Source organism: Chlamydotis macqueenii, chromosome 9 (genome assembly GCF_036417535.1).
Source record: "Chlamydotis macqueenii isolate bChlMac1 chromosome 9, bChlMac1.mat, whole genome shotgun sequence".
Lineage (NCBI taxonomy): Eukaryota > Metazoa > Chordata > Aves > Otidiformes > Otididae > Chlamydotis > Chlamydotis macqueenii.
The window spans coordinates 26615416-26639219 of NC_141564.1; the positions used below are offsets into that span (position 1 = coordinate 26615416).

Here is a 23804-nt window from a genome sequence, read left to right on the forward strand (position 1 = left end):
GTTTACATTATGCCTTATTTCTCCAAATCTTCTACTGCTTTTTCTTATTGAGTTCATTCACCGTTCTGTAGTCTATCTAAACTTCTTTTTTAACAGATGAGCGTATTTAGCTAAAAATTAGCATCTTAAGAGATTTTAAAAAAATCAGGTAGACAACTAATTTGATAATTTTTCAAAGTCCTGCAGGAGCTTTCATGGTGGCAGAAACCACCTTGGAAGTGTAACTAAAAGGCAGTGATGACCACTTGAAATAAATCTGATAGGATACTCAGACTGTGCTGATGACAACCTGCAGTTATTGAGACAATGGACTGCACTGGGGCTTCACCAGCAGGACTGAGGTTCGGGCTGCAAGTACCCTAGCTACTTTGGCTACTGTCTAAAATGAGATCTAAAAGAAGCAGTCCCCCAGAAGTAAGGAAACCGGTATAATGACCTTTCTACACAGTTTCTGGCATGTCTGCAAGTCTACAGGGGGCCTACAAATCAAAGCCTTTTGCGAGCCTCCCAAGGGGTGCTGCGTATTTCAGATTCCTTAGCAACTGTACTTAAATTACATACACTTTTGCTTGCAAGCACATACATTTTTCTTGCATGTTGACTGTCAAATCCTTTGTAACTCCTCAAGACCTTCCCTGTGTCTCCTACTGACATACTGGGTCTCTGGCTTCTCCTAGGGCTGTCTTTTCCCTTAAGTTCCAGAGGGGCCAGTCATGATTTACAGAATCTATGTATTCCACTTGAAGTGAAGGTGACACGTAGCTATCAGAGTGTTTATGAAGCTTTTCAATGGGAGGTTACCAGGGCTGAACAAAATGGAAGATGTTTGCTTGGTAAACTGAGAGGTCACAGTGTGGGGGCTAGGAAATTACCCAAGTTCTCAGCTTCTATTTTAGATTTCCTGCCACCCTCTGCCACAGTTCACAAAGGACCACAGTCTTTGTAAACTGTGCGGCCAAGTTATTCTATGGGGGTGAAGAAAGCAAAAGAGGAATGTCTGCCAGAAAGTAACACCAAGAGAGTGATTTCAGGCGTCCCATCTTCAGAAGCTTCCCAGAAAAACACATCACCTAAGAGATCTGCTCTAGGGGTATGCAGCTATAACAAGGTGATTATACACTGGCAATGTAGGGATCTCCTCCTGCCTTGCGGGAGACTGCTGCAAGGGCATGAAGAACTGTCAACTGTTTGGCCATGGAAAATGGCATGAAAGGAGAAAGCAGGGCAGAGCTGCCATAGAGCCCCTTTGAAATACACGTTGGCACAGCCAGCTAAATGCTCCTTTCTTTTGAGGAATGAGAGAGAGAGGTGGCTTCTGAGCCTAGGATCCGTCTGTGTGAAGGAGGTGGAGGAAGTGTTATAAAGAGAATGGGGACATTTAGAAGTAGATTAAGCAAAAAAGAAAAGGAAACCAGTAGTAATTCATCTGGAGGAGAAAACAGAAAGGATAAGAGAATTATACGTGAGAGGACAGGGAAAGCGTGGACAACTACCACTTCACCTGCTACAAGAGGACACCTAGTACGGAACTCAGCATTTCTGTGATGCATTCCAGTAGCCTTCTAGTAGAGTTCAGACCAGGATGTAAGCTAAGAATTTTTAATGCAGTTGTTAATGAAGAATGAAGTTAGCTTGTCAGACTATGAAATCTGGATTTTTTTCTGGACATGAAGATTAATACTGCATCTCCTTAAACTGTAGCATGTCATCTTCAGTGGCTATCAATGATCAAGACTTTCTTTTAATGTCCCTTCTTCAGAGACATAGCCTCTGCTTGAATTCTGTCTTGGAGGTGGGTGTGAGGAAGAGCCATCTTCTGATCCACTTACAGCATTTTCTGAAGCTGGAGGCATTCTTTGGAAAGACTGTCTCTAAGTTTAAACTAGCCAGACCCTGATGACAGCTCCGGCAATATCACATCACAAGATTTTACATTTGAATAAGAATTATGCTAAAAAAAATTATTTGGGTTAGCAGATCCATGCCTAAATGTGTCGTACATGTCTGCAGTTAGATGGGAACATTACATGGTGGTAATTTTGTTTAAAAATATATAAATTCATTTAAAAGGTATATATTTTCATTCTTACCTGATTTTATACAGTCTGATGTTTTGCAAACCCCATCTAAAAGAGAATACAATCATATTCTTAATTCTTAACTGAGTGTCACTATAATAAAACCTACTGTAAATATTATTTTGACAGTCACTTTGGAATTTAATTTAATTGCAAGGTACAGTACAATAAAGACGAATTGACACCTTACACTCAGTAAGTGAATATTTATAGGATCAGGCTCTAAAAATACCTTCATCTTCATCCCTTTAGGGTCATTCAGTGCTAGTCACTCATCATGTGGGATTTCTGTAGTCATCAGAGGAAAATGTCCTATCAATCAGTTGGAGGTAGGCAAAATATTTTTATAACAAAGAAATTTAGAGAAAAATAGCACATGGACTGAAGACAATTGCAAATTCAGTTTAAACTTAGCAATACCTTACAAAGACAAGAAGATTTTGGAGGAATTCTATGGAAATTCTGAGACACTCACTCCAAAGTCTTCTAAACAAAACACACAGTTCAGGAACATGAAAATGTTTTCTTTTGAGACTTTAGAAAGAAAACATTTTTTAAATTTTTCATTTCAGAATGGCATTTTTCCATTCTGTAATTGAAGCAGACTATAATAAAAAGTTTAAACAAAATTGTTAAGTACTTTAAAATTAAACAAAAAACTGAATTTCCAATATAAGGAGACATTCTAGTTTGACCCCAAATGGAAATTCTAGCTTCTCTGTATTATCTTTTCCGAAAATTATCAGGGTATTTACCCCAAATGGAATTATTTTCAAATATTTTGGTGTGGCTGCTGAATCGCAAAACCTCTTAGTATGACTACACTCACTGAGTCCTTGTTGCAACAGCCTGTAAAAGGAAAAAATAGTATTTCCATACATACACAGGAATATGGAGGAAGCATTGCAGTTTGGTTTTCTTCAGCAGTGTTGTATTTCGTAGAGTTTTTTGCTTACTGAAGCATTAATTACAAACATAAGTACTGTTAAGTCAGAACAAGCAGATGTTTTGCGTTTACCACAACTTTGTCTGAACAAATGACTTTATAGTGTCCTGTTGGAAAAAAGCAGTTTTGTGTCAATGTCCGGTGTGAGTGAGCGTGGATGCAGCTTCGCATTTCAGATAGCTGTGTCATACTGTCTAGTGACATACATATGAAGTACTGTTATGATGTAGCAGCTATTAATCATCTAATTTTATACAATGGGTAAGGTACAGTTTTCTATTATTGGGCAAATAATCCTGAGCTGATTTTATTTTATATTCTGTTTTCATTTTCTTAATGTTTTATGTAGTGCAGCTATACATATCATGCAACAAGTCTTTCTAACACAATATTTTAATACAATGCCACTTCCTTTTTTTTTTTTTTACTATATACTAGCAACTGGATTCTATTTGTTAAAGCTTTTTTTTTTGTAATTTCTTAACAGACTTCTATATCCATATGTATTTGTACATTCAAAGACAGTTTAAGAGTACTCACCGTCATATGTTGCATACAGAACTATCATTGTGATTGCTACAATAGCTAGCAGAATCGCTACAACAGCCAGCCCTATTTCCAGGCCACTCCACCGCAGTTTCTTCTTTGGTTTTGGAGTATTCATTTCAGTTATATCCATCTGGCTTTCTGACTTGCCCATAACCCAGCGTCTGAAAAGGAAAAGGGAAAATTTGCTGGAGGATTTACACTGAGCCATAGGTCTTGAAACTGGCTCCTCAACTGCACAGTAACGAAGATGTTTTCTGGGTTAGTTTTCAAATTATTTGTAACACTACTTGAATGTCAGTCATGAAATTAAAAATTCTCTCCTCCTTTCACACAGATGCGCACACACACACACACACATACACACAAGTACGTACCATGCACTACTTGTCATTTACAGAGAACAGAAGAGTGGTCTTCCTTCACATGAAGAGTCCACCAAATAGAAAAGGAAGGCCAACAAACCAAAACCTATTTTTCAAACTTACTCGTGTGGTTTGATCTTGTATGCTGGTACAGGAGTTCACAAGCAAGCAAAAAGCAAGTCTTCCTGCTTGAATAAAAATTAACTTAATCTGCCAATCACTTATCTAATGCCAAAGGTTGAAATATGCCATTGTGTTTTGCTGTCATTTCTTAAAATGTTATGTAAGCAATTCTTGACTACAGCTTTACAGCTGTCTCTAAAAATAGAAGGAAAAAAAAAAAGAATCAGTCTCTGCTGGGAGCCTGTCGAATTCACACTGAAGATCGTGAGTCTTCACAGTAATTTTTAAAGATGTACAACCAAGTCCTCTCTCGAGAGGTTAGAATGCTGTAAATCAGGAGTAACTACAACGCATACACGCAAAACTGCTGGGAGTGTGAATGGACTCACTCGCTCACGGAATGTGTATGCAATAGTAGATTTTAAGACTGCATTTCTGTTGCTCTTTAAAGATAACTTGGCCAGCCTTTTCAGTATTGCTGTTCTACAGTTCTTTGCTCTGTCTTCATCTGCTCCCATTTATTTAGGGCCAGACTTTCCTCTGGTGAGAGATTCAAATTCCCATACGTACAATCATGTATTTCTCAGCATTTCACAATGAAAATGCAACAGTTTCTATTTACAGCATTTCCTGGGGATCTTTACATCCACAGACAGAGTACACACCCTTTCCATTCAATGGTAAGAATATGAGAGTTCCACTGGGATAAATAATGGAAACACCTACATTCACCACACCCTTTTTCCCCACTCTCTGTAAGTCGGTGCAACAGCAGTAAGGGAACCCTTCTCCATTTCTGCATCCATTCAAGTCAAGGGCTTGAACATTATTATTTTAAACTGGTTTAACTGTATTGCTGGCTTGTATTCATCTCTGCTCCTCAAGCTGCTACAGCCTTTCAGATACGCGGTCCTTGGGACCCTCTGTTTCTGCCTGATTCATGTTCCTTAGTTGCCAATAATGCCTGCCTGTCTTTGATGTCCTCACCTAGAACGCTAGCTTCTCCCCTGCAAAAATGTGTCCTTAAAGTGTCTGTGTTTACTAATAACGCAAAGATGTCAAATAACTCAGTATTATGGACCTAAGTAAACAGAGATCTTGTGTTCCGTGTGTTTACGCAGTACCTGTCTCTGTGGATCCCTGGACACTACCATACTAACACTGTTTCTCTAAAGAATGAGAGAATGATTTATTTCAGTGTATCTCATCTCCACTTTTGTCACTACCCCCAGACATGATGATGGATGAAGTGACAGGCAGTGCCAGAATCACAGGTCTTCCACAGCTCAGGAGGCTGGAATCCCGCAAGGTCTGCCCAGCCTCTGTTTTTTTCAAACGCAGAGGCACCATTACAACTGCTTTCATTTTACTTATAAGCAATTATTTTTTTCTAAGAGTAGGCTTTTGGTCAAATCAGCAAGTCAGAGGACTGAAATCCCACAGAACTACATAAAAGAAAGAGCTATGTAGAGAAGTTTGCCCTGCACTAAATGTGAGCTATAAATTCACAGATAACAAGTTAACCATTACACCCTTCTCACTTCCAGTCATGTTAAGCAGCAAATAAATGCTATTTATATTGACTAAATACTGACCAGCCCTCACAATCCTCTGAATGCTTGGACCCTAATTTAAGAAATTATGCTTATCGTCTGATTCTAGTGGTGTCTTTAGAGCACAGAGCACTGAAAACACTGTTCATTATAGCAGCAAGAAACACTGTTCCTTTCACGTGCAAATCTGTTCCTTACAGTCAGCTACGTTTTTCCAAGTGAGCTCATCTTTCTGTTCCTGCAGGAGTGTTCCTCGCGTCTGTGGGCATCCCACTGACTGATTTTTACTTCTAGTTATTTAGAGAACTCATCTGCGTTAACGAACACCAAGCAAAAGCTTCTTTATGTGTTAACTGCAAGCACAGCAAAAGCGTAAGAATAATTTAAGCAGACATAAGCCTAGGTATTATGGTTTCCTTACATTTCTCTTACGTGTCTCTGTCATCGCCTCTACTCAGCCTACTAAAGACAGCTGAAATGACTTCGGCTGATCCTGGTCTAGGTGCACGGAGAGTTAAGGCACGAGCTTTATTTTTGGGACTGTGTATGTGTGTGTGTTGAAAATCGACGTTAAAGGGCGCCCGAGAAGCGGCACGGGCCGGCAGCCCACCCGTGGGCGAGCCCCTCTCGCGGCGCTCAGCCGGCCGCCGCTGCGCACTGGCCGCCGCTGGGTGGCGCCGCGGGCCGGGGCCGCCCTGCGCGGGGCGGGGCGGCGGGGCCGGGGCCGCCGCGCGGTGCAGCCGGCCGGGCCGTGCGGGGAGGGCGCTGGACGCCCGCCGCAGTTGCGGGGCGGTGCGGGGCTGCCGTCCCGCGGGCTCGCGGCGCTGCTCCGGGAGGCGCGACCCCCGGCCGAGCCGGGCCCGCAGCCCGCCCCGAGACCCAAGTTCCCGGTGCCCGGAGCGCGCGCGCTGGGGACGCTCCTAACTCGGGGACGGTCAGAAATCCCCGCGGGGCGGCGGGCGCACCCGTCCGTCCCGCCGCCGTGCCCGCCGCGCTCCCGGTGGCCCCCGTCCCCGCAACTCACCGGCTGGCGCTCGGAGGGGTCCGGCCCCGCGGCTGCCACACACATCCCCGAGCAGCGCCGGGCGGAGGTGGCGGGGGCAGCGCCCGCGGGTGCCGGGGAAGGCGGCCACAGGCTAGGCTGGCGGGGCGGCGGGCGGCCGCCGGCGGGGCTCAGCGCCCGGCCCGCCCGCGGGCAGCCGGCATCGCCGGGACATCAAAGCGCGGGGCGCCCCCCGCTCGCCGCTGCCGCCGCAGAGCAAAGCTGCCGGCGATCAAAGGAGCCCTTGTCCGCGGGCTGCCGGACGAGCGGTTCTCCGGGTGACCTGAAGGTTCCTTCCTCTTCGCGATCATAAAAACGCGATGGGGCAGGGAAGAAGCAAATAAGCTCCCCCCGCCCCGACAGCGCCAGACCACGCTATCCACCTCGCCAAGCTTCCCCCGGCGCCGAGGTAGAGGAGGGAGAAGGCGCTGCCGCCCGCGGGCGGGCGGGGCAGAGGAGCGTTGTGTCCGACGGAGCTGACCCAGGACCGCAGGCTCGGGGCCGCCTCTGCCCGCCGCGCCGCCGCGGAGGAGGCTGGAAGGCACCGAGGCCGAAGGCACAGCGACAGCTGAGCTGGAGTGCGAGAGCAGCCTGCGCCTCCCTGCCTTCTCCGGCTTTTCATTTCTCTCCGCTCAGTTCAAGAGAAGGAAAGAAATGATGCACAGGGAAGGAGACGGGCTGCATGCCTGCAGTGCTTGGTGCCTGTTTGCATGCAGACTCATTGCCTTTGTCAAATTAACGCAGTCACGTACCCTCTGCAAGGTCTTGTATCCTCGTGCACTGAGTGATTTCTTCTCGGGAGGGAGACAGCTCTGACTCCTTGCACGGAGAGCCAGCTCCGAGCTCTGTCATTAGATGTGCCAGCCAACCCAATAGCAAAAGACTATTTGTTCCATTCTTACTAAGTTTCACTCTTGTTGAGTTTCATTTTTACTAATCAATCAGGAAACATCACAAGAAGCAGTATGAGTTGCTGTCATTCCTCTTGCTCAATCCAGACATCATGCTTACTTTTTGCTGCCTTCCTAAAAGCACCTTTGTTACCTCTGAGGCAGAAATGGCAGCTGAATTTTTAAAAATCTTTTATTAGCAGCTACACACGCTAAAATGTCTGCAGCTTGAGTGGGGCAACCTTCCTCCTTTCTGAGAAAGGTGGAAACTGATTCGGAACGGCACAGGAAATGATCTGCAGAGCAGATGCAATGAAGAGGGGAGGCTGATAAGGCAGTAGCTGAGCACTAGCTGTAAAAACGAACTGCTTTTGCGAAATGAGTATCTGAAGAAGGACCAAAACCAAATAAGGTTTTATTCACTGAAGAGAAAAGGCAATAGAAGTACCAAAACTAGGCAGGAAAAACATTTCCAAAAGTCTACAGAACAGAAATACTGCATTTTCTTACAGGCAGGAGAATCAATGTTCAAATTAGTACAAATATCTCACTTTCAACCTTTTCCGCATTTACTCTTGCCGAGTTCCATTCTGGTTACTGGAACAAGCCATCTGCTCCTGATATTACCTGGTGCCTTAAAGTCAGCCTGACACAAACAATAGAGAAATCTCACCAAGCAAGGTAAGAACAGAGGAGTCGTTAAAAATACACGTGATTTTGTAACTAGATGCCTATTGTACAGGCTTAAGTAGAACAAAGCTTGAAAAGTCGAGGGTGATGCGTGTGAACACACTGAATTGAAATGGCAAAACAAGGACTTGTTTCAAAAACTTCAGGTGAACCAAAGAAGTGTAGCTGCCTAATTCACCACAAAGAGAAAAGGGAGAAACTCGACTGGCAATCTGTAAATACCCCAAAGAGGACTAAGATGCCTGACGAGCAGTGCGAGAGTTTCCACTCCTGTAGAACCTTGTGCTTGGAAAGAGGGATTAGCCATTGGTGTATACGCAGGCTAGGAGAGGTGTGATCTGTGAGTCAAGTGCTGAGATTCCTGTTTGGGCCTTACTTAGGGAAAACTCCCATTGAGCCAATAGTGAAAATGCCCTGCCTAAGAAATAAGCAAAGCCCTATTATCAGTAAGTGGCATACGCATTAAGTTCCTTCTTTCACTGACCGTCAAGCTCCGCATATGAACAACTACGAATTCCTAGCTGAGATCAAGAGTGTATTTGGTCATTTTTATGCCCTATAATTTTAGGGATAGTAAGAGACCTGCAGCTTCATTCTATGAATGGCAACGCCCTACACATTGATAAGGCGTGCACCCAATGCCAAGGTGAACCACCCTTCTAGTACTACAATTTCACAAAGCTGAGGTAAGAAACAAAAAAGCAAACCAACAACAGAAAGTTCACCCCAGAACTGAAAAAAATAACAAAACCCTCACATATAGAGATTAAATAGTTTGTCTTTATAACCTTCCTGAATTGTCTTACGCTCAAGTAATCTCACTGCTTTCAGTGCGAAAGCCAGCAGGATTAAGAGTTTGCAGGTTCATCCTTTAGGGCTAAGTTTAATAGGATCTGGCATTACTGCTGACAGTTCCCTGGACTTCTAATGGGCAACCACCAGACTGAAAGAAATACTTGGTAGATTTACAGAAGCAAGTAAAACTCAACATATTCTTTAGAGAGTCAGGTAATGAAAAAAGTCAGTTAATAAAAGAGCACAGTGTCGTTAAATCAGTGTCCTTGAAAAATAAAGATGTCTGCTCAATACTAATTTGAGATGAGATAGTAGTACTATTTCTTAAAAATCAGTGGCTAGGGAAGTATGCTTCTCGCAAAACAATGCCTGCAGGTAATTCAGAACAACGTACAAAAATGGATGCACTGTCCAGCCTTCAGAAAAACAAACTGCGTCACAATAGCTCAACTTGAATTCTTCATCAAGTGAAGAAAAGCCAAAACCCCATTGAATATTGTTTTCTCCAGTTGGTCCAAACCGACAGCAGGATGACCTTATTCACAGTATGACCTCTGGATGACTTTTAGGAAACTAGGACTCATTTACTTTACTATGAAACAACATTCATGATGCTTAATTCTTTTTGGGAAAGCTCACTTTCCCAAAGTAACAAAGTCAACGTTCAAGAAGCAAGCAACCATCAACATTCATTCTGCCTGTGTGATTTTGACCACCCATCTTAAACCTGCTGATCTCTTCTCCCTGTCAAGTCCTGGGTCACAGGCAGAAGAGGAAAATGGAAAAATCTCCTGCCCTCCCTCCTTGGCCCTGTGTGTGTTCAGTGCAGTTGGACTGTGTGACAATTTAGATGGTAAAGTTTAACAAACTGCATGTTAACTCATTTGGGTTTTTTTCTCGGTAGGTTTATAATGAATCCAGTCTGGGTAATTTCTCATTCAGGGAAGTAAACAGCGTAGGACTCAAAATATTTGCTTCAGTGCCTAAATTATTCAGGTCTAATTGTATTGTATTACAAAGCTTTGTCTTTGTTAGTTGACAGGCTTTGTGGTGTCACTGATTTGCAGGTGTTTACAAGCCTGATAAAATGCTTGGCTGAAAAGCTGCTCTTTTTTTGACTGTTTCTGAGCTTGCCTAAAAGCCACACACAATTCTTCAGTTAATGCAGGCTAACAGGCTTTCTGGGCTCCAGAATTTCTCTGCAGCCATACTGGCAAGCATAGTTAGAAGTATTACTGGGAAAACAGTGGGTGGATTTTGTGGAAAAAATGGGTGAAAACTGAAGTGAGGTAAAAAGCATGTGACATATGCAGACAGCAGAGAAGGTGATAACAATGTAGAGACAGAAGGAAAAGGTATGGGACGGGATGTGGATGAATTAACTACAAGGTTTTCTGCACAGTGCAAATATGACTATGCAAAGCTTGGTCACACTCCTCGGTTAACTTTAAAGCCACAGGGTTGCAAAGAATGAGCACAAGGACACAGCAGCGTTTATTCCACAACAACGCAGCAGAGGCGACTAGGGACAGACAAAACGTGAGGAGTCAGCACCCCACCACGTTTCCAAGTAGCCCTTTCCGCTCGGGCTCCAAAGCGTGGCTGCCCCGCAAGGGAACTTCATGCGATGCCAGCCCTTCCCCGGGCAGGGGCCGCGTCCCCCATGGCCGCCGGCGGCCTGCGGCCCGTACTCACCTGCCACCACGCGGAGCGGCTCATGCAGAGGAGCTAGCGGTTCAGCCTCGCAGGTGCGCGACCATGCAGCTCCGCTCTCCAGCTGACCGCCAGTCGCGGCGGCAGCGAGCACAAAGCAGCCGTGCCTCAGGCGCCGCCAGCCGCCCGCCTCGGCCCCTGCCTCGCGGGGAGCCCGCCCTCCGCCTGGAACCTTCTGGAAAGTGCGCGGCGGGGGGCCGCCAGGGGGCGCCCGTCAGGCGGCGGGAGCGTGAGGCAGGAGCCGAGGCGGGCTGCGCGCGGGCGGGGAGGGGGCCGCTCCCCCGCAGTGGAGACGATAAGGGACCTGTCCGTGTGCGTGTCCGTGTCCGTGTGCGTGTCCGTGTGCGTGTGCGTGTCCGTGTGCGTGTGCGTGTCCGTGTCCGTGTCCGTGTCGAGTTCTGCCCCTCTGGAGGAGTGTCCCTGGCCCGGAGGGACGGGGCAGGCGGTGAGGGGCAGCGGCCCGGCGCAGGGAACCTTCGGTGTGAGCTCCTGTTGAGCTGTGGTGGGCCGTGCCTCAGGGACCATCAGCCAGACCCTCAGCCATGTTTCTCCATTCGGGCCTTTTCCTGACAGCATTGCTCACATTTCAGTGCACCCGTTTCTCTTTCAGAGAAGTTACCTGCTTGGATCATCTCAAAAGCCTAAACTTTGCTTGTGTTTTGTTCACATTGTCATCATCTTTACTATTCTTAGGCCTTGGGGCTGGTAATTTCCTATTTGCCTTTATTGCAGAGCTTCACGTTGCCCAAGAGCCGTGTGGCTGGGAAGTGGGGCAATGTGCCAGGAAAGGGGCCTGCGTGGCGGCGGTCAGATGATAACGTGGGATGTGTTTTGAGGTTGCTTTTTTACGGGAAATGCCAGAGAGTCAGTAGTAGTCACTGACCAAAGAGTGGACCGTGGGCTGGGAGATATGTAGGTACCACGAATGTGGAGAAGTTTTTGAATTAGAAACTTGTAAAGCATGTGTTTGCTCTGTATTTCTCCTTCCTAAATGACAGCGACTAGATTCTACTGGATAATGAGATTAAGGTTAATAATACATTGGACTGCAGCACTGTTTGAAGCTGAGTTGTAATGCCCGGTGTGTCTGTACAAAATAATGAAAGTTACCAAGAAATAAAGGAGCACAGGTTTTTGGATCCATTTGGTAGTTTACAGATGACTTGGGTGTCCAGGAATTGTTTTTTGACCAGCTTTACTGAGCACTGCAGAGGACTTTAGACTGGAGGCCGTGAAGTTAGGTTATGAAAGGGCCTGTCTTCTTGTTGACAGAGGGTACATGAGTTTGAGCAGATTTGTGGAAATAATTACTTCTACTGAAATACAAAACAGAGGGCTATTTTGAATTCTTCCCAGGTTCAAACTGAATGTGTTGCATAGTCCCCAGAGGCACTGATCTTATTATAAACACTAATGCAAGGTGTAAAATTGGCTCTGTGTCCATCGGAGTGCTTGTCCTGTCTCTCTTTTACTTTGTTTTTCTGACATCTCTGGCGTGTGAGCAAGGGTACAATGGGTGTCATGTGGCAACGCAATAACCAGTCATTGCAAATTTCAGTTCTTGGTATTAATAGTTCAGAAATATAAGATAGAAGGTAGATGTTTTCTGGAGGTCCTGGTAGCATTAATCAAGTGTAGATTAAAAGCTGTGCGTGCTGAACTTCTGTGGAAAAAAGAGGGTCTCTGAGATGATCCGTTCCGTTAAAGAGATCCATTCTTAAACCAGAGACTTAGGAATGGAATGGAGGAAGAGATTACAAAAGTCAAGCAGTTACATACCCTCACCTGGCTTGCCAAATGCCTTACCACCTAGCCCCAGATCTGGAGCAGCCTCTGGATGGAGCAGGCAACTTACTCTAGGAAAAATTTGCCTCGCTGTCCTGAACCTTCAGCCATGGTGCCAGGAAGGTGGCATGACTTGCATGGAAGATCTGGAACTATTGCTGTTCATCCTCTCTCCAAGCCCTGATAACGCTTCACAAAGGTATGTGCCTGCCGAAATGCCATTGTTGTGGTAACTGTAGTCACAGAATAACTTAGCCCAGTACTGGCGTGGCACTGGCTGAAACTGTTCTGTTTCAGAACCCGGTTGTAAGGGTAAGTGCGCTGATGGGTGAATGTCGTAGTTCAGTGAAGAAAACTTATCTGTGGTACTTGAGAATGATGGACTAATTTGTTTCATAGTAAGAGAACAGATTCTGAGAGTGGTCTGAAGTTACCATGCAATGATGAGTCTTGCACTTGGTGTCAGAAATGTTGAGTGATAGTTTTTTGTGTAAAGTGAGCTCTTCTGATGTGGGTGCTTTGGGTGGGTCCCTGAGAAGCTGATGCCTGCTGTGCCATACAGTGTCCATGCTCTTCTAGAACTGGGTGCGCCAACTTGCTCTCATGTGAGTTGCCTCTTCAAGGCCCACTTTTCTTCTAGTGCGGTAGTTATCCGGATGTGTTTGGAGAGCAGGTATTTCAGTAGTCTTCACAGCTGTTGCTGAGTTTGTAGAGCCACAATACCTTTGAAAAAACACAGGCCTTGTTACTTTGTCTAGGGGCTCATAATTAATGTCATCAATACTAAACCAAAGGTGTGGTGGGTATCTCCTCCTGAGTATCTTAGTGTGAAAATTAAAAGTACAGCAAAGAAGCAAGAGAAAGTAATTATTTCACTGGATTAAAGTGATCAGACTTTTTGTATTTATATGCCTGCTTTCTATATCTTTACCTCACATGCACAAATCTAAGCATCCTGTCCAACAACACTTTGAATTATTGTTCAGAATATCAAACAAATTGTTTCTGAACTAAATATAAAGGGGCATAGCAGTGGTGCATGGAAGTTACGTGTAAGATAGCATTCTGCCGAAATACTGCACGTCTCTATTGTGTGCTGACTACATTAGATTGTTGATAGATGAGGAGGCCTTTATCAGGAGAGACAAACTTTTTGAAAAACAGATCCTAAAGTATGTGTTTTCTCAGCAGGCTGGAAAGCTGTCAAGACTGGTACAGCCACTGATCAGGTTGTACCATGCCGAAGGGTGTGATTCTCTTCGTTGTCATATTCTGTTAAAACAAGGAGCCATTGACGTTCTGCAAGCCTGATAAACACGCTAAACACTAAAGGCCATGTTTGCTGTGAGTGTTGCGTACAGTTACAATCAAGAAGATTATTAAGGCTGGAAGGTATTCAAAATGAGAGGAAAGAAACATCTAAATTCAGGATGACAGGTTTAAAATATTCATTAGTAATGTGTTGGTCACTGGGAAACAATCGGCCACAACTTAACAAAACAGTGAGTAATACCACCTTGTCTGGCTTAGTGGCAAATCAGTGGTCAGGTTTTCCTGTTCTTTCTTGCTGCTTGCGCCCTAGATGAGAGTTTCTTTTCGCCATCCAAATGACATAAGCAAATAGTCTGCAAGAAAAATAAGTTCTGTTTCAATGTCACAGATTAGCTGGCTCCACGTCCCTGGACAATGAGATAATTTGAACAAAGTCCATGACTTAAATGTCTCTTCTTGGTCTTTTCTTAATCCCGAATGACAAAGTACAAGGATTGCATAACATGAGTACTGTATAGAAAATGGAGAAGAAAAAGCCCTGACGCTGGACTGTCAGAACACAGTGAGAGCTGGCCTGTTCCAAACCACCCTTCTTAGGTCACATCAAATAGAAGATCTAGGAGAGAAAAATAATAGTTTTTCCTAATGGTTTACATTATTTTTTATATCTTAAAATACAAAAGAGCAAAGCTTCTGTATGTGTAAATCTGAAAATGGGAAAATAAATCTCTGTTGACTGTCTCGGTGAGGACTTGTCCTGCCTTCGCTTGAGCCTGTGGCAAAGCTTCTAGTAACTTTAACAGCGAGGTCAAGACCTAGACATCTTTCTGCCCTGAGGAATCGGGCCGTTTAGTTTGATGCCCGTGTGTGGTATTTAGCTGGATAAAGCACGGTTGCAGATGTCTAAGCATACATAAAATAAAGCCCGTATAATAAAAGCAAATACCTGCTCAACATTCAGCTGCGAAGGCTTCATCGTGCCTCTGCCGGGTGGTTCTGCAGCGATACCTGCTCACTTGCGGCGGCTGGCTATGGCCCCTGCTGAGCGGCACAGCCAGAGCTGGTCCCATCCCTGTGTTACCCAGAGAGGTGGCGTGGCATCAACGTCTTAGCGTCTTTGCTGCGTTTACTTACACTTGGCTAAGAGATAGAATACTGCTTGTACTGTACGAGCTTTCTTCCCCTTTAGCTGAAAGTCTTCCCCTGTATCTCAGAGTTCTTTCCCTTACTGCTTACTCGTTTTCACTTGCCATTTACTTTTCTCATGTTTTAGTTTGCCTACTCTCTGACCCTGTTTTCACTGTATTTTTCTAGTGACTTTGCCCTTTTTTACTCCTCTCTGTTTCACTGAAGCTATTAGTGTAAGGCGGATCAAATAATTTCAGGGTTAAAGCAGACCCTTGAACTCACAGTGTTTAATGGGTTTGTAATTAGGCCAGTATCCCTGTGAGAATGGGCAGTCTGGGAATTTGCCAGGATTTATAGAGGGATTTAGTAGCCTACTAAGAATTTCTAGACCTATTAAATTCCTTAAGAAGTTTTAAAGACCCCACTTGTTAGGAAAGATTTTGAACTAGAGCATCTCTAAATACACATAAAACTGAGAGAGAAGTAGAAAATGCTTATTTTTCAAAGAACAAGGAAAAGTTTTAAAGATTTTGTGATTTAAAGTGCAGAAATGTATTTTCAAAATTATCTTGGTAACGCATGGCTGGGTTAAACTGTATGATGTGTGTTTTCTCTGACAATTTCTATTTCATATTTGTGGAGACATGAATATTACAATACACGTTAACTAGGCACTCTGTATGCATCGTACTGTAGGTGTATATGACTACTGCTGCTTTCTGATTTTTGAATACGTAACTGTGTTTAAAAAAATCGTTAAATATTTGCCTTTCTCCATCCTAGCTGCTTGCTATTTAGAAGTTTCTGTGGCATTACATCTTTCTGTTTCTTTTGGGGAGATCAGATAGTGTCTGGTAAATGCCAGGTTATTTTACTGTGAAGTCCAAGTTTTCATACTTGTAACTGAGAACAAATATGAACTTTGTTTGTGGTTTACTTTCCAGAGAGGAAGGGTAAAATACATCTAACCTAAACATGCTTTCCTCCCCTTACTCCACGTCTCAGTGTTTTGGATTAAGCTTTTAGCTGGGATGAGATGGAGGGTAAGGGAAAGGAAAGCCGGTCAGTTTTCACATACACAGCACAACAGTGCAGTTTTTTATTTCGAGGTTAAAGATGCAGAAAACATAGTTAGCTTTCCTCTTTTTGTTCAATGATTACCCTCTAAGAAGACCACACAGCAATAAAAATGAGTCAGCTTGCCTGTAGAGCAAAGTGAATGTATAAATTTCTTTAAATTTGACCTGTTTGGATCTATTTTTGGATTAGCAGTGGGTTTACTTGTGAAATATGGCTCTCAGCTCAAATTCAGGTTTTCTTTTAACTGTAGTGTATATTAGCATCTCTCAGGCTAGTTTGGGTCCGTACCGATATCTCCTGACCACAGGGATCCGAGCGTGCTTGTTGATGTTAAATTGGTTTGTTTCTAGGGGATGTTCAGGTCTTGCAGCTACATCTTGTTTAAATAGAAGAATATAAATTCAGCTGTTTCTGTGACCACTACAACTGCTATATCTGTTACCTCCCCTGTTACTTGACTGATGGCATCCTCAGTACTAAAAACACGTGTTTCTAAAAAAGCTGAGTGTTGTGAGTCGTGGGATAAACAGAAACATGCTAGAGTCTGCCTTGTGCCTGATAGCTTGGTTTTTATCTATGTGAAGAGGTACAGTGAACTTTTATTCTCTTATTTACACAATCTCAGAGTAGTTCTGTCACCTGTAATGGAATTCTGTAATTCCGTTGCCATCTTTGGCATTATCTTGGATTTATACCGCTGATATCCAACTTAACAGCATAGAATTTGGCCTTCTTTAAATGATAGCAGCAGCAGGAGTTGATAGTTCATTGTGTCACGCTGTGAGTTCTTAAAATACAATCGAAACTATCAACCTGAAGAGTTTCTGGAGAACAGACTTGCAGTTCAAACATCAAGCACAAACTGTCCTTTCCTCTTTCTTCACTGAATTAGCTTTTGAAAGGCCAAGAGCTGCTGCAGAGATAACAAGGACTGAAGAATTTACAGCAGGTGGTACCAACTGTGCAAGTACAACTCCCAGCCAAAATAATCTGACACCCAGCTGCGGAGAAGCCTCGGGGATCAGAGAGTGACTCAGGCGGAAGTGAGAAGAGAGAATCTGGCTGCAGCACCAAGCCCGTTCCAGAAGTGTGTTATTATTCTCCCTCGTTCAGTGAGGGAGATGCCATGTTAAAATTTAAAAAAGACTTCTGGTTTGTTGACCAGTTAAATATATTCCCTTCCTATCCAAAACGAAACAGTGAACAGCAGATGTGAAGTGCTCTATCTGAAGATGAGGGATGCCTGGTACCGCATGAACGAGAGAAACTCGCGAGTTGGTAACGGAGGCATGGCGCTCAGTGCTGCGCCATGACGAGGCCCCAGTAACTCCAGTGAGACTTGTAACTGTGTTGAAGGGGTTCAGGGGAAGTCTTGAGTCCAGGGCTGCCACAGCCCCTGCTTTGTGGTGTGCAAGGTTGGTAACTGCAATCACTCTAAGCTAGTAAGACACACACACACACCGAGAAAGTTGTGCAGATGCTTTTGCGTTATTTTGGGTGCTGCCACGGGCTTGCAGTGCAGACATGGAGCAATAGCTGAACTGTTGTGGGTCTCCATTTCTTCACTAGTGGTGGTGATGGTGGTAGACACTGTATCTGCGTTTGCCAAGCAGAGGGCCTGTGGACAGAGAAAACTGAACATTAATGAGAGCAAACTGACAGTAATTTTTATGGGAGACAGTAGTACTTAGCTGTTTTGGGTGCATGGCAATTCTTGCTTCCTTCTCACCATATGTGAAGATCTAGAAAATACACTTGTTTAAATTTCTTTATGTGGAAATTATGACATCCATTCTTCGTTTCTGAGGACTGGGAATTGTAGTATTTATTTTGTGAAAATTCTTATGAAATACAATAATGTGTTGATGTCATTTCTGCATGTTTTCATACGTCTTTAAGTTTTTCTTGTTTTATAATATTGTTATAATTACATTGACCTTCACTCCGGGAAGACTTCCTGTGAAAAATATTCAGAGTTGCTCAGAACTAATATAATTCTTGTCCTTATTCTCATACTTTAAAGAAATGTTTCTGTCAAAGCTGTTCTTATGTAAATGAATGATGCAAAGTAATGGTTACAAAATAGTGCAAGTCCTCGTTAAGTGTCTTTTTTTTTTTTCCTTATTCTGTATATATGGTTTTACAGCATTCTGAATCCTTCTGCAGTTTCAAAGATCGTTTTCTCTAGCTTGTCTTCCCTCCTTTTATTTGAAGCAGGGGTGGTGTATCTCTCCAGCAGTCTGTTCTTTCTGTGGGTGATCCCAGCCAAGCGCAAACACCGAAAGGGTCTCGTGGTAGAAATCCACATTTGCCCTTTGGGAAGGTGCTATACAACCTCTCCCAGACCCCAAAGGAAGGATAGCTCGTGTGAATTTGTTGAACCTTAAAGTATTGCTAGTGATAATAAAAGCAGGGGAAAACCATGGAGGGTAAGAGCTGTGTTAATCTTTCATCATAGGCAGTACAGATATTTGGTGCTTATTAGGTTTTTTTGGTAGCTGGTAAAGTAAAATGCATGTGTTTTTAAATTTCAAATGTGGCATAAACTAACTTCTTTTTACATTGTGAGGGTTCAGGTGTTTCCATTTACAGTTTATAATTTCTTCATCAAGAGGTTTCTTTTACCTTATATTTTATTCAAACTTTATGGAAAGTTTTATGTAAATGCTGTATTTGCTTGTGCATTTACAGCTGTTAGTATGTTTGGGAAGATCAGTTCAGACTATGCAATATGGCATTCACTGACTGGGTGCTCCAGTGTTTGTAAGTTAATTTGTTTCCACCCGAGACAAAAATTCTTTGTCCTCAGCATACATTATTGCCCTGATTATTAATTTCTCGTTACAGATAGGGATTTTCTTTTACTATGTAAATAATATTCTGCTCTGATAAAGATGGCTGAGGCAAAATAAAATTCACAAGAATGTTTGTAAATATTTATTCCCACCAGGTTTTATCTGCCATATGCTCTGAAATGGTACTGAAACACCCTGCTGTATCTTGGGTAGCTTAACATTAGATATTGTGGATAGTCATCTTAGTTGATATGGGATGGTAGTGATAAAGAAAATACTATTTTCCCTTTTATCTTACGGGTTGGTTTGGGGTGTTTTCAGACTTCATCTGATGTGGATATTGGTTTCTTAAGAAGCTGACAGACTCTGCTGGGATGATAAATGAAAATGTATTGTATCTTTTGTAAGATCAGCTAGGTAGAGTGAGATTCAAATTTGAAGTCTGTGTAAGATGAGACTAAAACGTGTGCTGTCGTGATCTATTTTGGGTTTTGTTTGGTTTTGGTTTTTTTTTTCTGATGAGCTTGTACCCACTGGAAAAACTTTGCTAGCATTCAGATAAACACTGAAACGTTCTACAATAGTGTTGACAGTGGCTACAGCTTCCCTGTTGCCAACATATTTAAAGCTGGGAAGACTCATTATTTTTGACAGGTGTAGCAAAATCATGGCAGATATAGTCATCTTAATATTTCAGTTATGTGGAGATTAAAGGATGAGGTTTCTCAGATGTTTTTGCTAATAGTGATTAAAACAAAATAGTCTTTCATTATCTTTGATATGATTTAATGGAGATTAGAGGGAATAATCCCAATTTGTTTGGGATTTAAAAAATAACCATTTCTGCTTGCAGCGTTTTAGGAGATTAGAAATTTGAATCTGCTGCTTTTCAGATAAGAGTTTTGTAGCTTTTGTAAGATGAATTCTGAGTTTCGAGCTTTAGTTATTGTAAAGGTATTGACAAGTGATACTTCATTTTTAGTTTTCTTCTCATCTGGTGGTGGAGAAACACAGTAACGTTTTCCAGGATTATAACAATTAGTCTTCTGTATCAGGCACTAATCAAATAGTAATGCACCTCAAGTTCATTTGTTTGAGCTGAGACACACAGAAAGCTTAGAAAGCAATGAAAAGAGGGTGATGTAAGATATGTGGCTATGTAATGTCTCTGTAATGTTGGTAAGGCTCAGGAGCAGGTATAGTTCAGTGTTGTTACTGCTCTTCTTTGAGCTGTGTTTGTCCCATGCAGCTGAGGCTCAGAAGAGTTAGAAGTTCTGAAATTCCAAGCATTCTGAAGAAGTTCTTTATGAAGCTCTGAAGTTTTAGAAGTTTGCCTTGCTGGACCATTTGCTAAATTGAAAGAGTTCAGTTGCTGGTGTAAGAGGAAAGCTTGGTTAGGTAGAGAAAGACCTGAGGAGATGATGCCACTGGCTTTCCGTGAATAGGTTTTGCTAGAAGAAAGTTAGTGAGTATGTTTATTGCATTTACTGCAGCTGAAAAAATTGCATAGAAAATGTCAGTCATAATGCATAATTTAGTTACAAATGTAATTGTACTATCAGTTTTGTTAAGCTGTGACCTGCTTTGTTTGTATGTATCTGCTTTAGTGGAAAACTGCACTAATACCCTGCTGTGAAATCATAACTTCCCTGGGGCTAATCAGATGATCTCTCGGGAGTAACTTAAAAATACTGTGTTGAAAGGGGTTCCTGGCACGTTTCCCTTTTAAATACTAATAGCCTTCCGAGTGATAGCCAAGCTGTTTTCTAGAGCTGAGCCATTTGTAGTACAAGTCCCTCCTGCTTTCCGTTAGAACTTGAATTCATAGATTATTTACTTGCTTTTGGAAAAAATCTACTCTGCCTTATGAATTCTTTCCTTCCTCTTATTGCACCAGAAAATGAGTTTAATGAGGGCCCTGTGAACATACTGCTTCTTTATCAATCAGCTGCCATTCTTACTAGGAATTTTTATTTGGTTTAGTCCATTTCCCCTGTGACCTGCTGAAACGATGTAACTGAATGTGAGTTGACCGTGTATGAAGGAATAGCAAAATGCCGTTGTATGAATATAAATGGGAGATATTTGAAGCTGTCCAAGGTCAATGCCTGTGTTTAAATGGATGCTCTGAGACGTGGAGCACTGCCACAGTAATATGACTTGTGTGGTAAGATTCTAAGTCGCTTAATATCAGGAGAATGAAGACTAGGAAGCAGCCCCAAGCTCATTAATGGCCTATCTTCAAAGCGTATCTGGCATAGTTAGATTCAAAATGTGAGAACTTGATCTCAGAATAAAATTCTAATAAATTTTTAAGCAGGAAGAGTGGTTTGGGACAGGAGGTGTGTCATGCAGCTCCCCCACTGAAAGAGATCCAAGACTTAAAAGCTGAGTCTTAAGCCAACTAATACAAACTGAGGAATTAGCTCTTATTTATATGAAGTCCGTTGATGAAATAATGAGATGGAGTTTTAGTGATTTTTCTGCATGCTCTAGAGATGACTGTTAAAACACACACTGTCTTGAGTCTTTCCTTGCAGCATGCTGGTCAAGTAGGTTTGTTCTGATACCTGCAAAAAAGTAAACAGTTGGAGAACCCTCAGAGAGCGAGACCAGCACACAAAAATAAGTTTTCCTTCTCTCCAGTGCTCTACACTATTGTTCTACTCAACATTAGAGAGATGCAGCTCTCACTGAACTGGACAGAAGGCAAGGTCCTTCCACCAGAGTGGCTTTCTCTGTCCTGTAGTCATCCTGCGTCATTCATCAGAGGTCTGACACACACGGGGTGACTCCCACCTGTCTCTTTTGATTCTGGACTTTGGATCTGCTTTGTCACCTCTAACATGATGTTCATTTGTGCACACTTTCTTATGTGCATTTCATTTTGTTCAGGAAACAAGCTGTGCAGTTGTTTAAAAAACAAAAAGGAAGGTTTGCATGGGGAAAAGGGGGAAAAACCATGACTAGTCTGGAAAGTTACAGCCTTCCTCAGTAAGATGGAGGGAATCCTGGGAACTGCTCTTCTGTTTCACGTGTTTTAAAATAAATATGTAAACTGTAATTTCTATTTTGCAGCTTCCATCAGATGAAGAGAATACTTTTCAAAACCCTTTATTGTTGTTACTAAATAGAGTGAAGTTGTTCATCACAGAGGTGGAACATTAAGAAACTAAAGAAAGCAAAACAATGGCTGATTTGGAAGTCTGACTTGAGTGTTTCCATTCTTTCTCCTTCTAAGGTTATACTTAGATGTGTTTGAACACCATCCAGTGTTTCAGTACTATCTCACATAGGCAATAAGTTACGCTTTTCCTTCACTTTTTTCTATGTGCCTAATACCACTTTAACAGTATCCATAAATTGAGGTTTTTAATACATAAAATAACTTCAAATCTCATTTTCTGCAGTTCCCACTTAACAATTTGGTACTTATGATGTGCTTAGCAAAGAAAACAGCATACTTCTGGGACTGCTTTTGTAAAAACGCAGGCTGCAGCTGGACACTGCCATGCAGATAAAGCAGCAAATGTGGAATGGTCATGTCCTGATGTAGCTACACTAACGACTTTTCAAGGTAATTCACTGCTTAATGTCTCCTACAAAGAAGAAATGTGATGGGGAGATAGGCTGGTTCATTATAGTAAAGGAAGTTCTCTCAGCTGTGCTGTCCTGGTGGTGACTGTAGAAGTAATCCTGCTGTGCCACAGAGCAGCAGCAGGAGGTTTGGGAGAGCTGAGAATGTCAGCTGTGCCTCCTGAGGTGAAACAGCCACATCTCAACGTAGTTAAACTTCCGTCTTCATGAAAGAGAGAAAGAGGGTGTGCTCACAAGGGGGAGAGTTGGGTGGTTTGGTGAGCTAGATCAGGGTGTGCTGGAAGATGACATTGGGGCAGTTAAACGTGATTTGCTTTGGTCTGGGGTTTGGGGGGAGTTTACAGACTGCATGGGGGGAATATGTCTAAGAAACTTTCCCTTTAGGTTCTGTGAGTTAAGTAAAACCTTTAAACCAGGAAAATCTAGCAAGACTGTGTTTCAGCTTGTGTGTTTTAGCACTTTCAGTTCTAGCTTGACCGTGTTTGGGCAGGTGGGCGGGAAAGAAAACTGAACTTTAGGGAAACAGTACGTCAGGTAGTAATTACACTCAGGATAAGAATGAATCAGAGTTTCCTAATGAAAATGTGTTTTGCAAGTAGTTTCATTTAACAGACTGACTGCTTTGTCTCAGGTGTGTTGTATCAGTGTATTGCTGTATTGGCATCTGTCCCTCACTGATCCGTACTCTGTAAGTGAAAGCCAGTTGTATTTTCTCATAGCTATAGGCCCACTTGCACATTCAGGTGTTACTGTGTTGAAGTTTCAAGCACAGTTCCTGGTCTCTCCAGGAGATGAGTGAGTAACTTTGGAAGATTTAGGATGGAAAATAAGCCCAGTGTAATGTGAGGTAAGTTGTATCTATAGGAGAGATCCATATACAGTTGAGAAGCTATTTAAGATATTCAGTATATAAATTTTGAGAGAAAACAAGATACAATCTTGTGTTGCTCATGATAAAGTTTGGGGAATATAAAGAAATACTTAACTTCATAATCTATCCACATCTGTGCCATTCCTAATGAGCCCACTCTCCTAAATTAAAGGTGCTGTGTGTGTAATTTGAATATATCTTATTATAATAGAATCCTCTTTCTGCTGTTCTTAGTTTTAGCAACTGTAATTTACATTTCATACTTCCAGCTGAAGCTAATTGTTATTCCTTGTAGTTCAGGAGAAGCTGCCAATGGATGCCTCATCAAGAGAACTCAAGCTGAATTATGCTTCATGTCAGTTAATACTAATTTTTGTGCTGTGTTTAGAATAGATCCACCCCATCCCATAAAAAAAAAAGAACAGCATTATTTCTTTGGGGAAATTATTGTGTATATATAAAATTAGATTTTTGGAATGAAAATTTCTTCTGGCCAAAAGCCATAGTACTTTGCTTTTGCTGTTTTAAAATTGTG

The 23804-nt window shown here is 42.6% G+C and overlaps 1 protein-coding gene across 1 annotated transcript in view; it reads right to left on the reverse strand.

Annotated features, from left to right (window-relative positions):
- The window catches only part of MME (membrane metalloendopeptidase), a 39063-nt gene extending 32121 nt beyond the window's left edge, over positions 1-6942 (reverse strand). Inside the window, exons 1-3 of the mRNA XM_086754401.1 lie at positions 6636-6942; positions 3565-3734; positions 2091-2126 (exon numbers count right to left, since the gene is read on the reverse strand). Of these exons, the coding sequence (XP_086610527.1) occupies positions 2091-2126; positions 3565-3724 (196 nt within the window). The 5' untranslated portion in view covers positions 3725-3734; positions 6636-6942. The remainder of the gene's footprint in view (positions 1-2090; positions 2127-3564; positions 3735-6635) is intronic.
- Positions 6943-23804: the final 16862 nt, after the last annotated feature.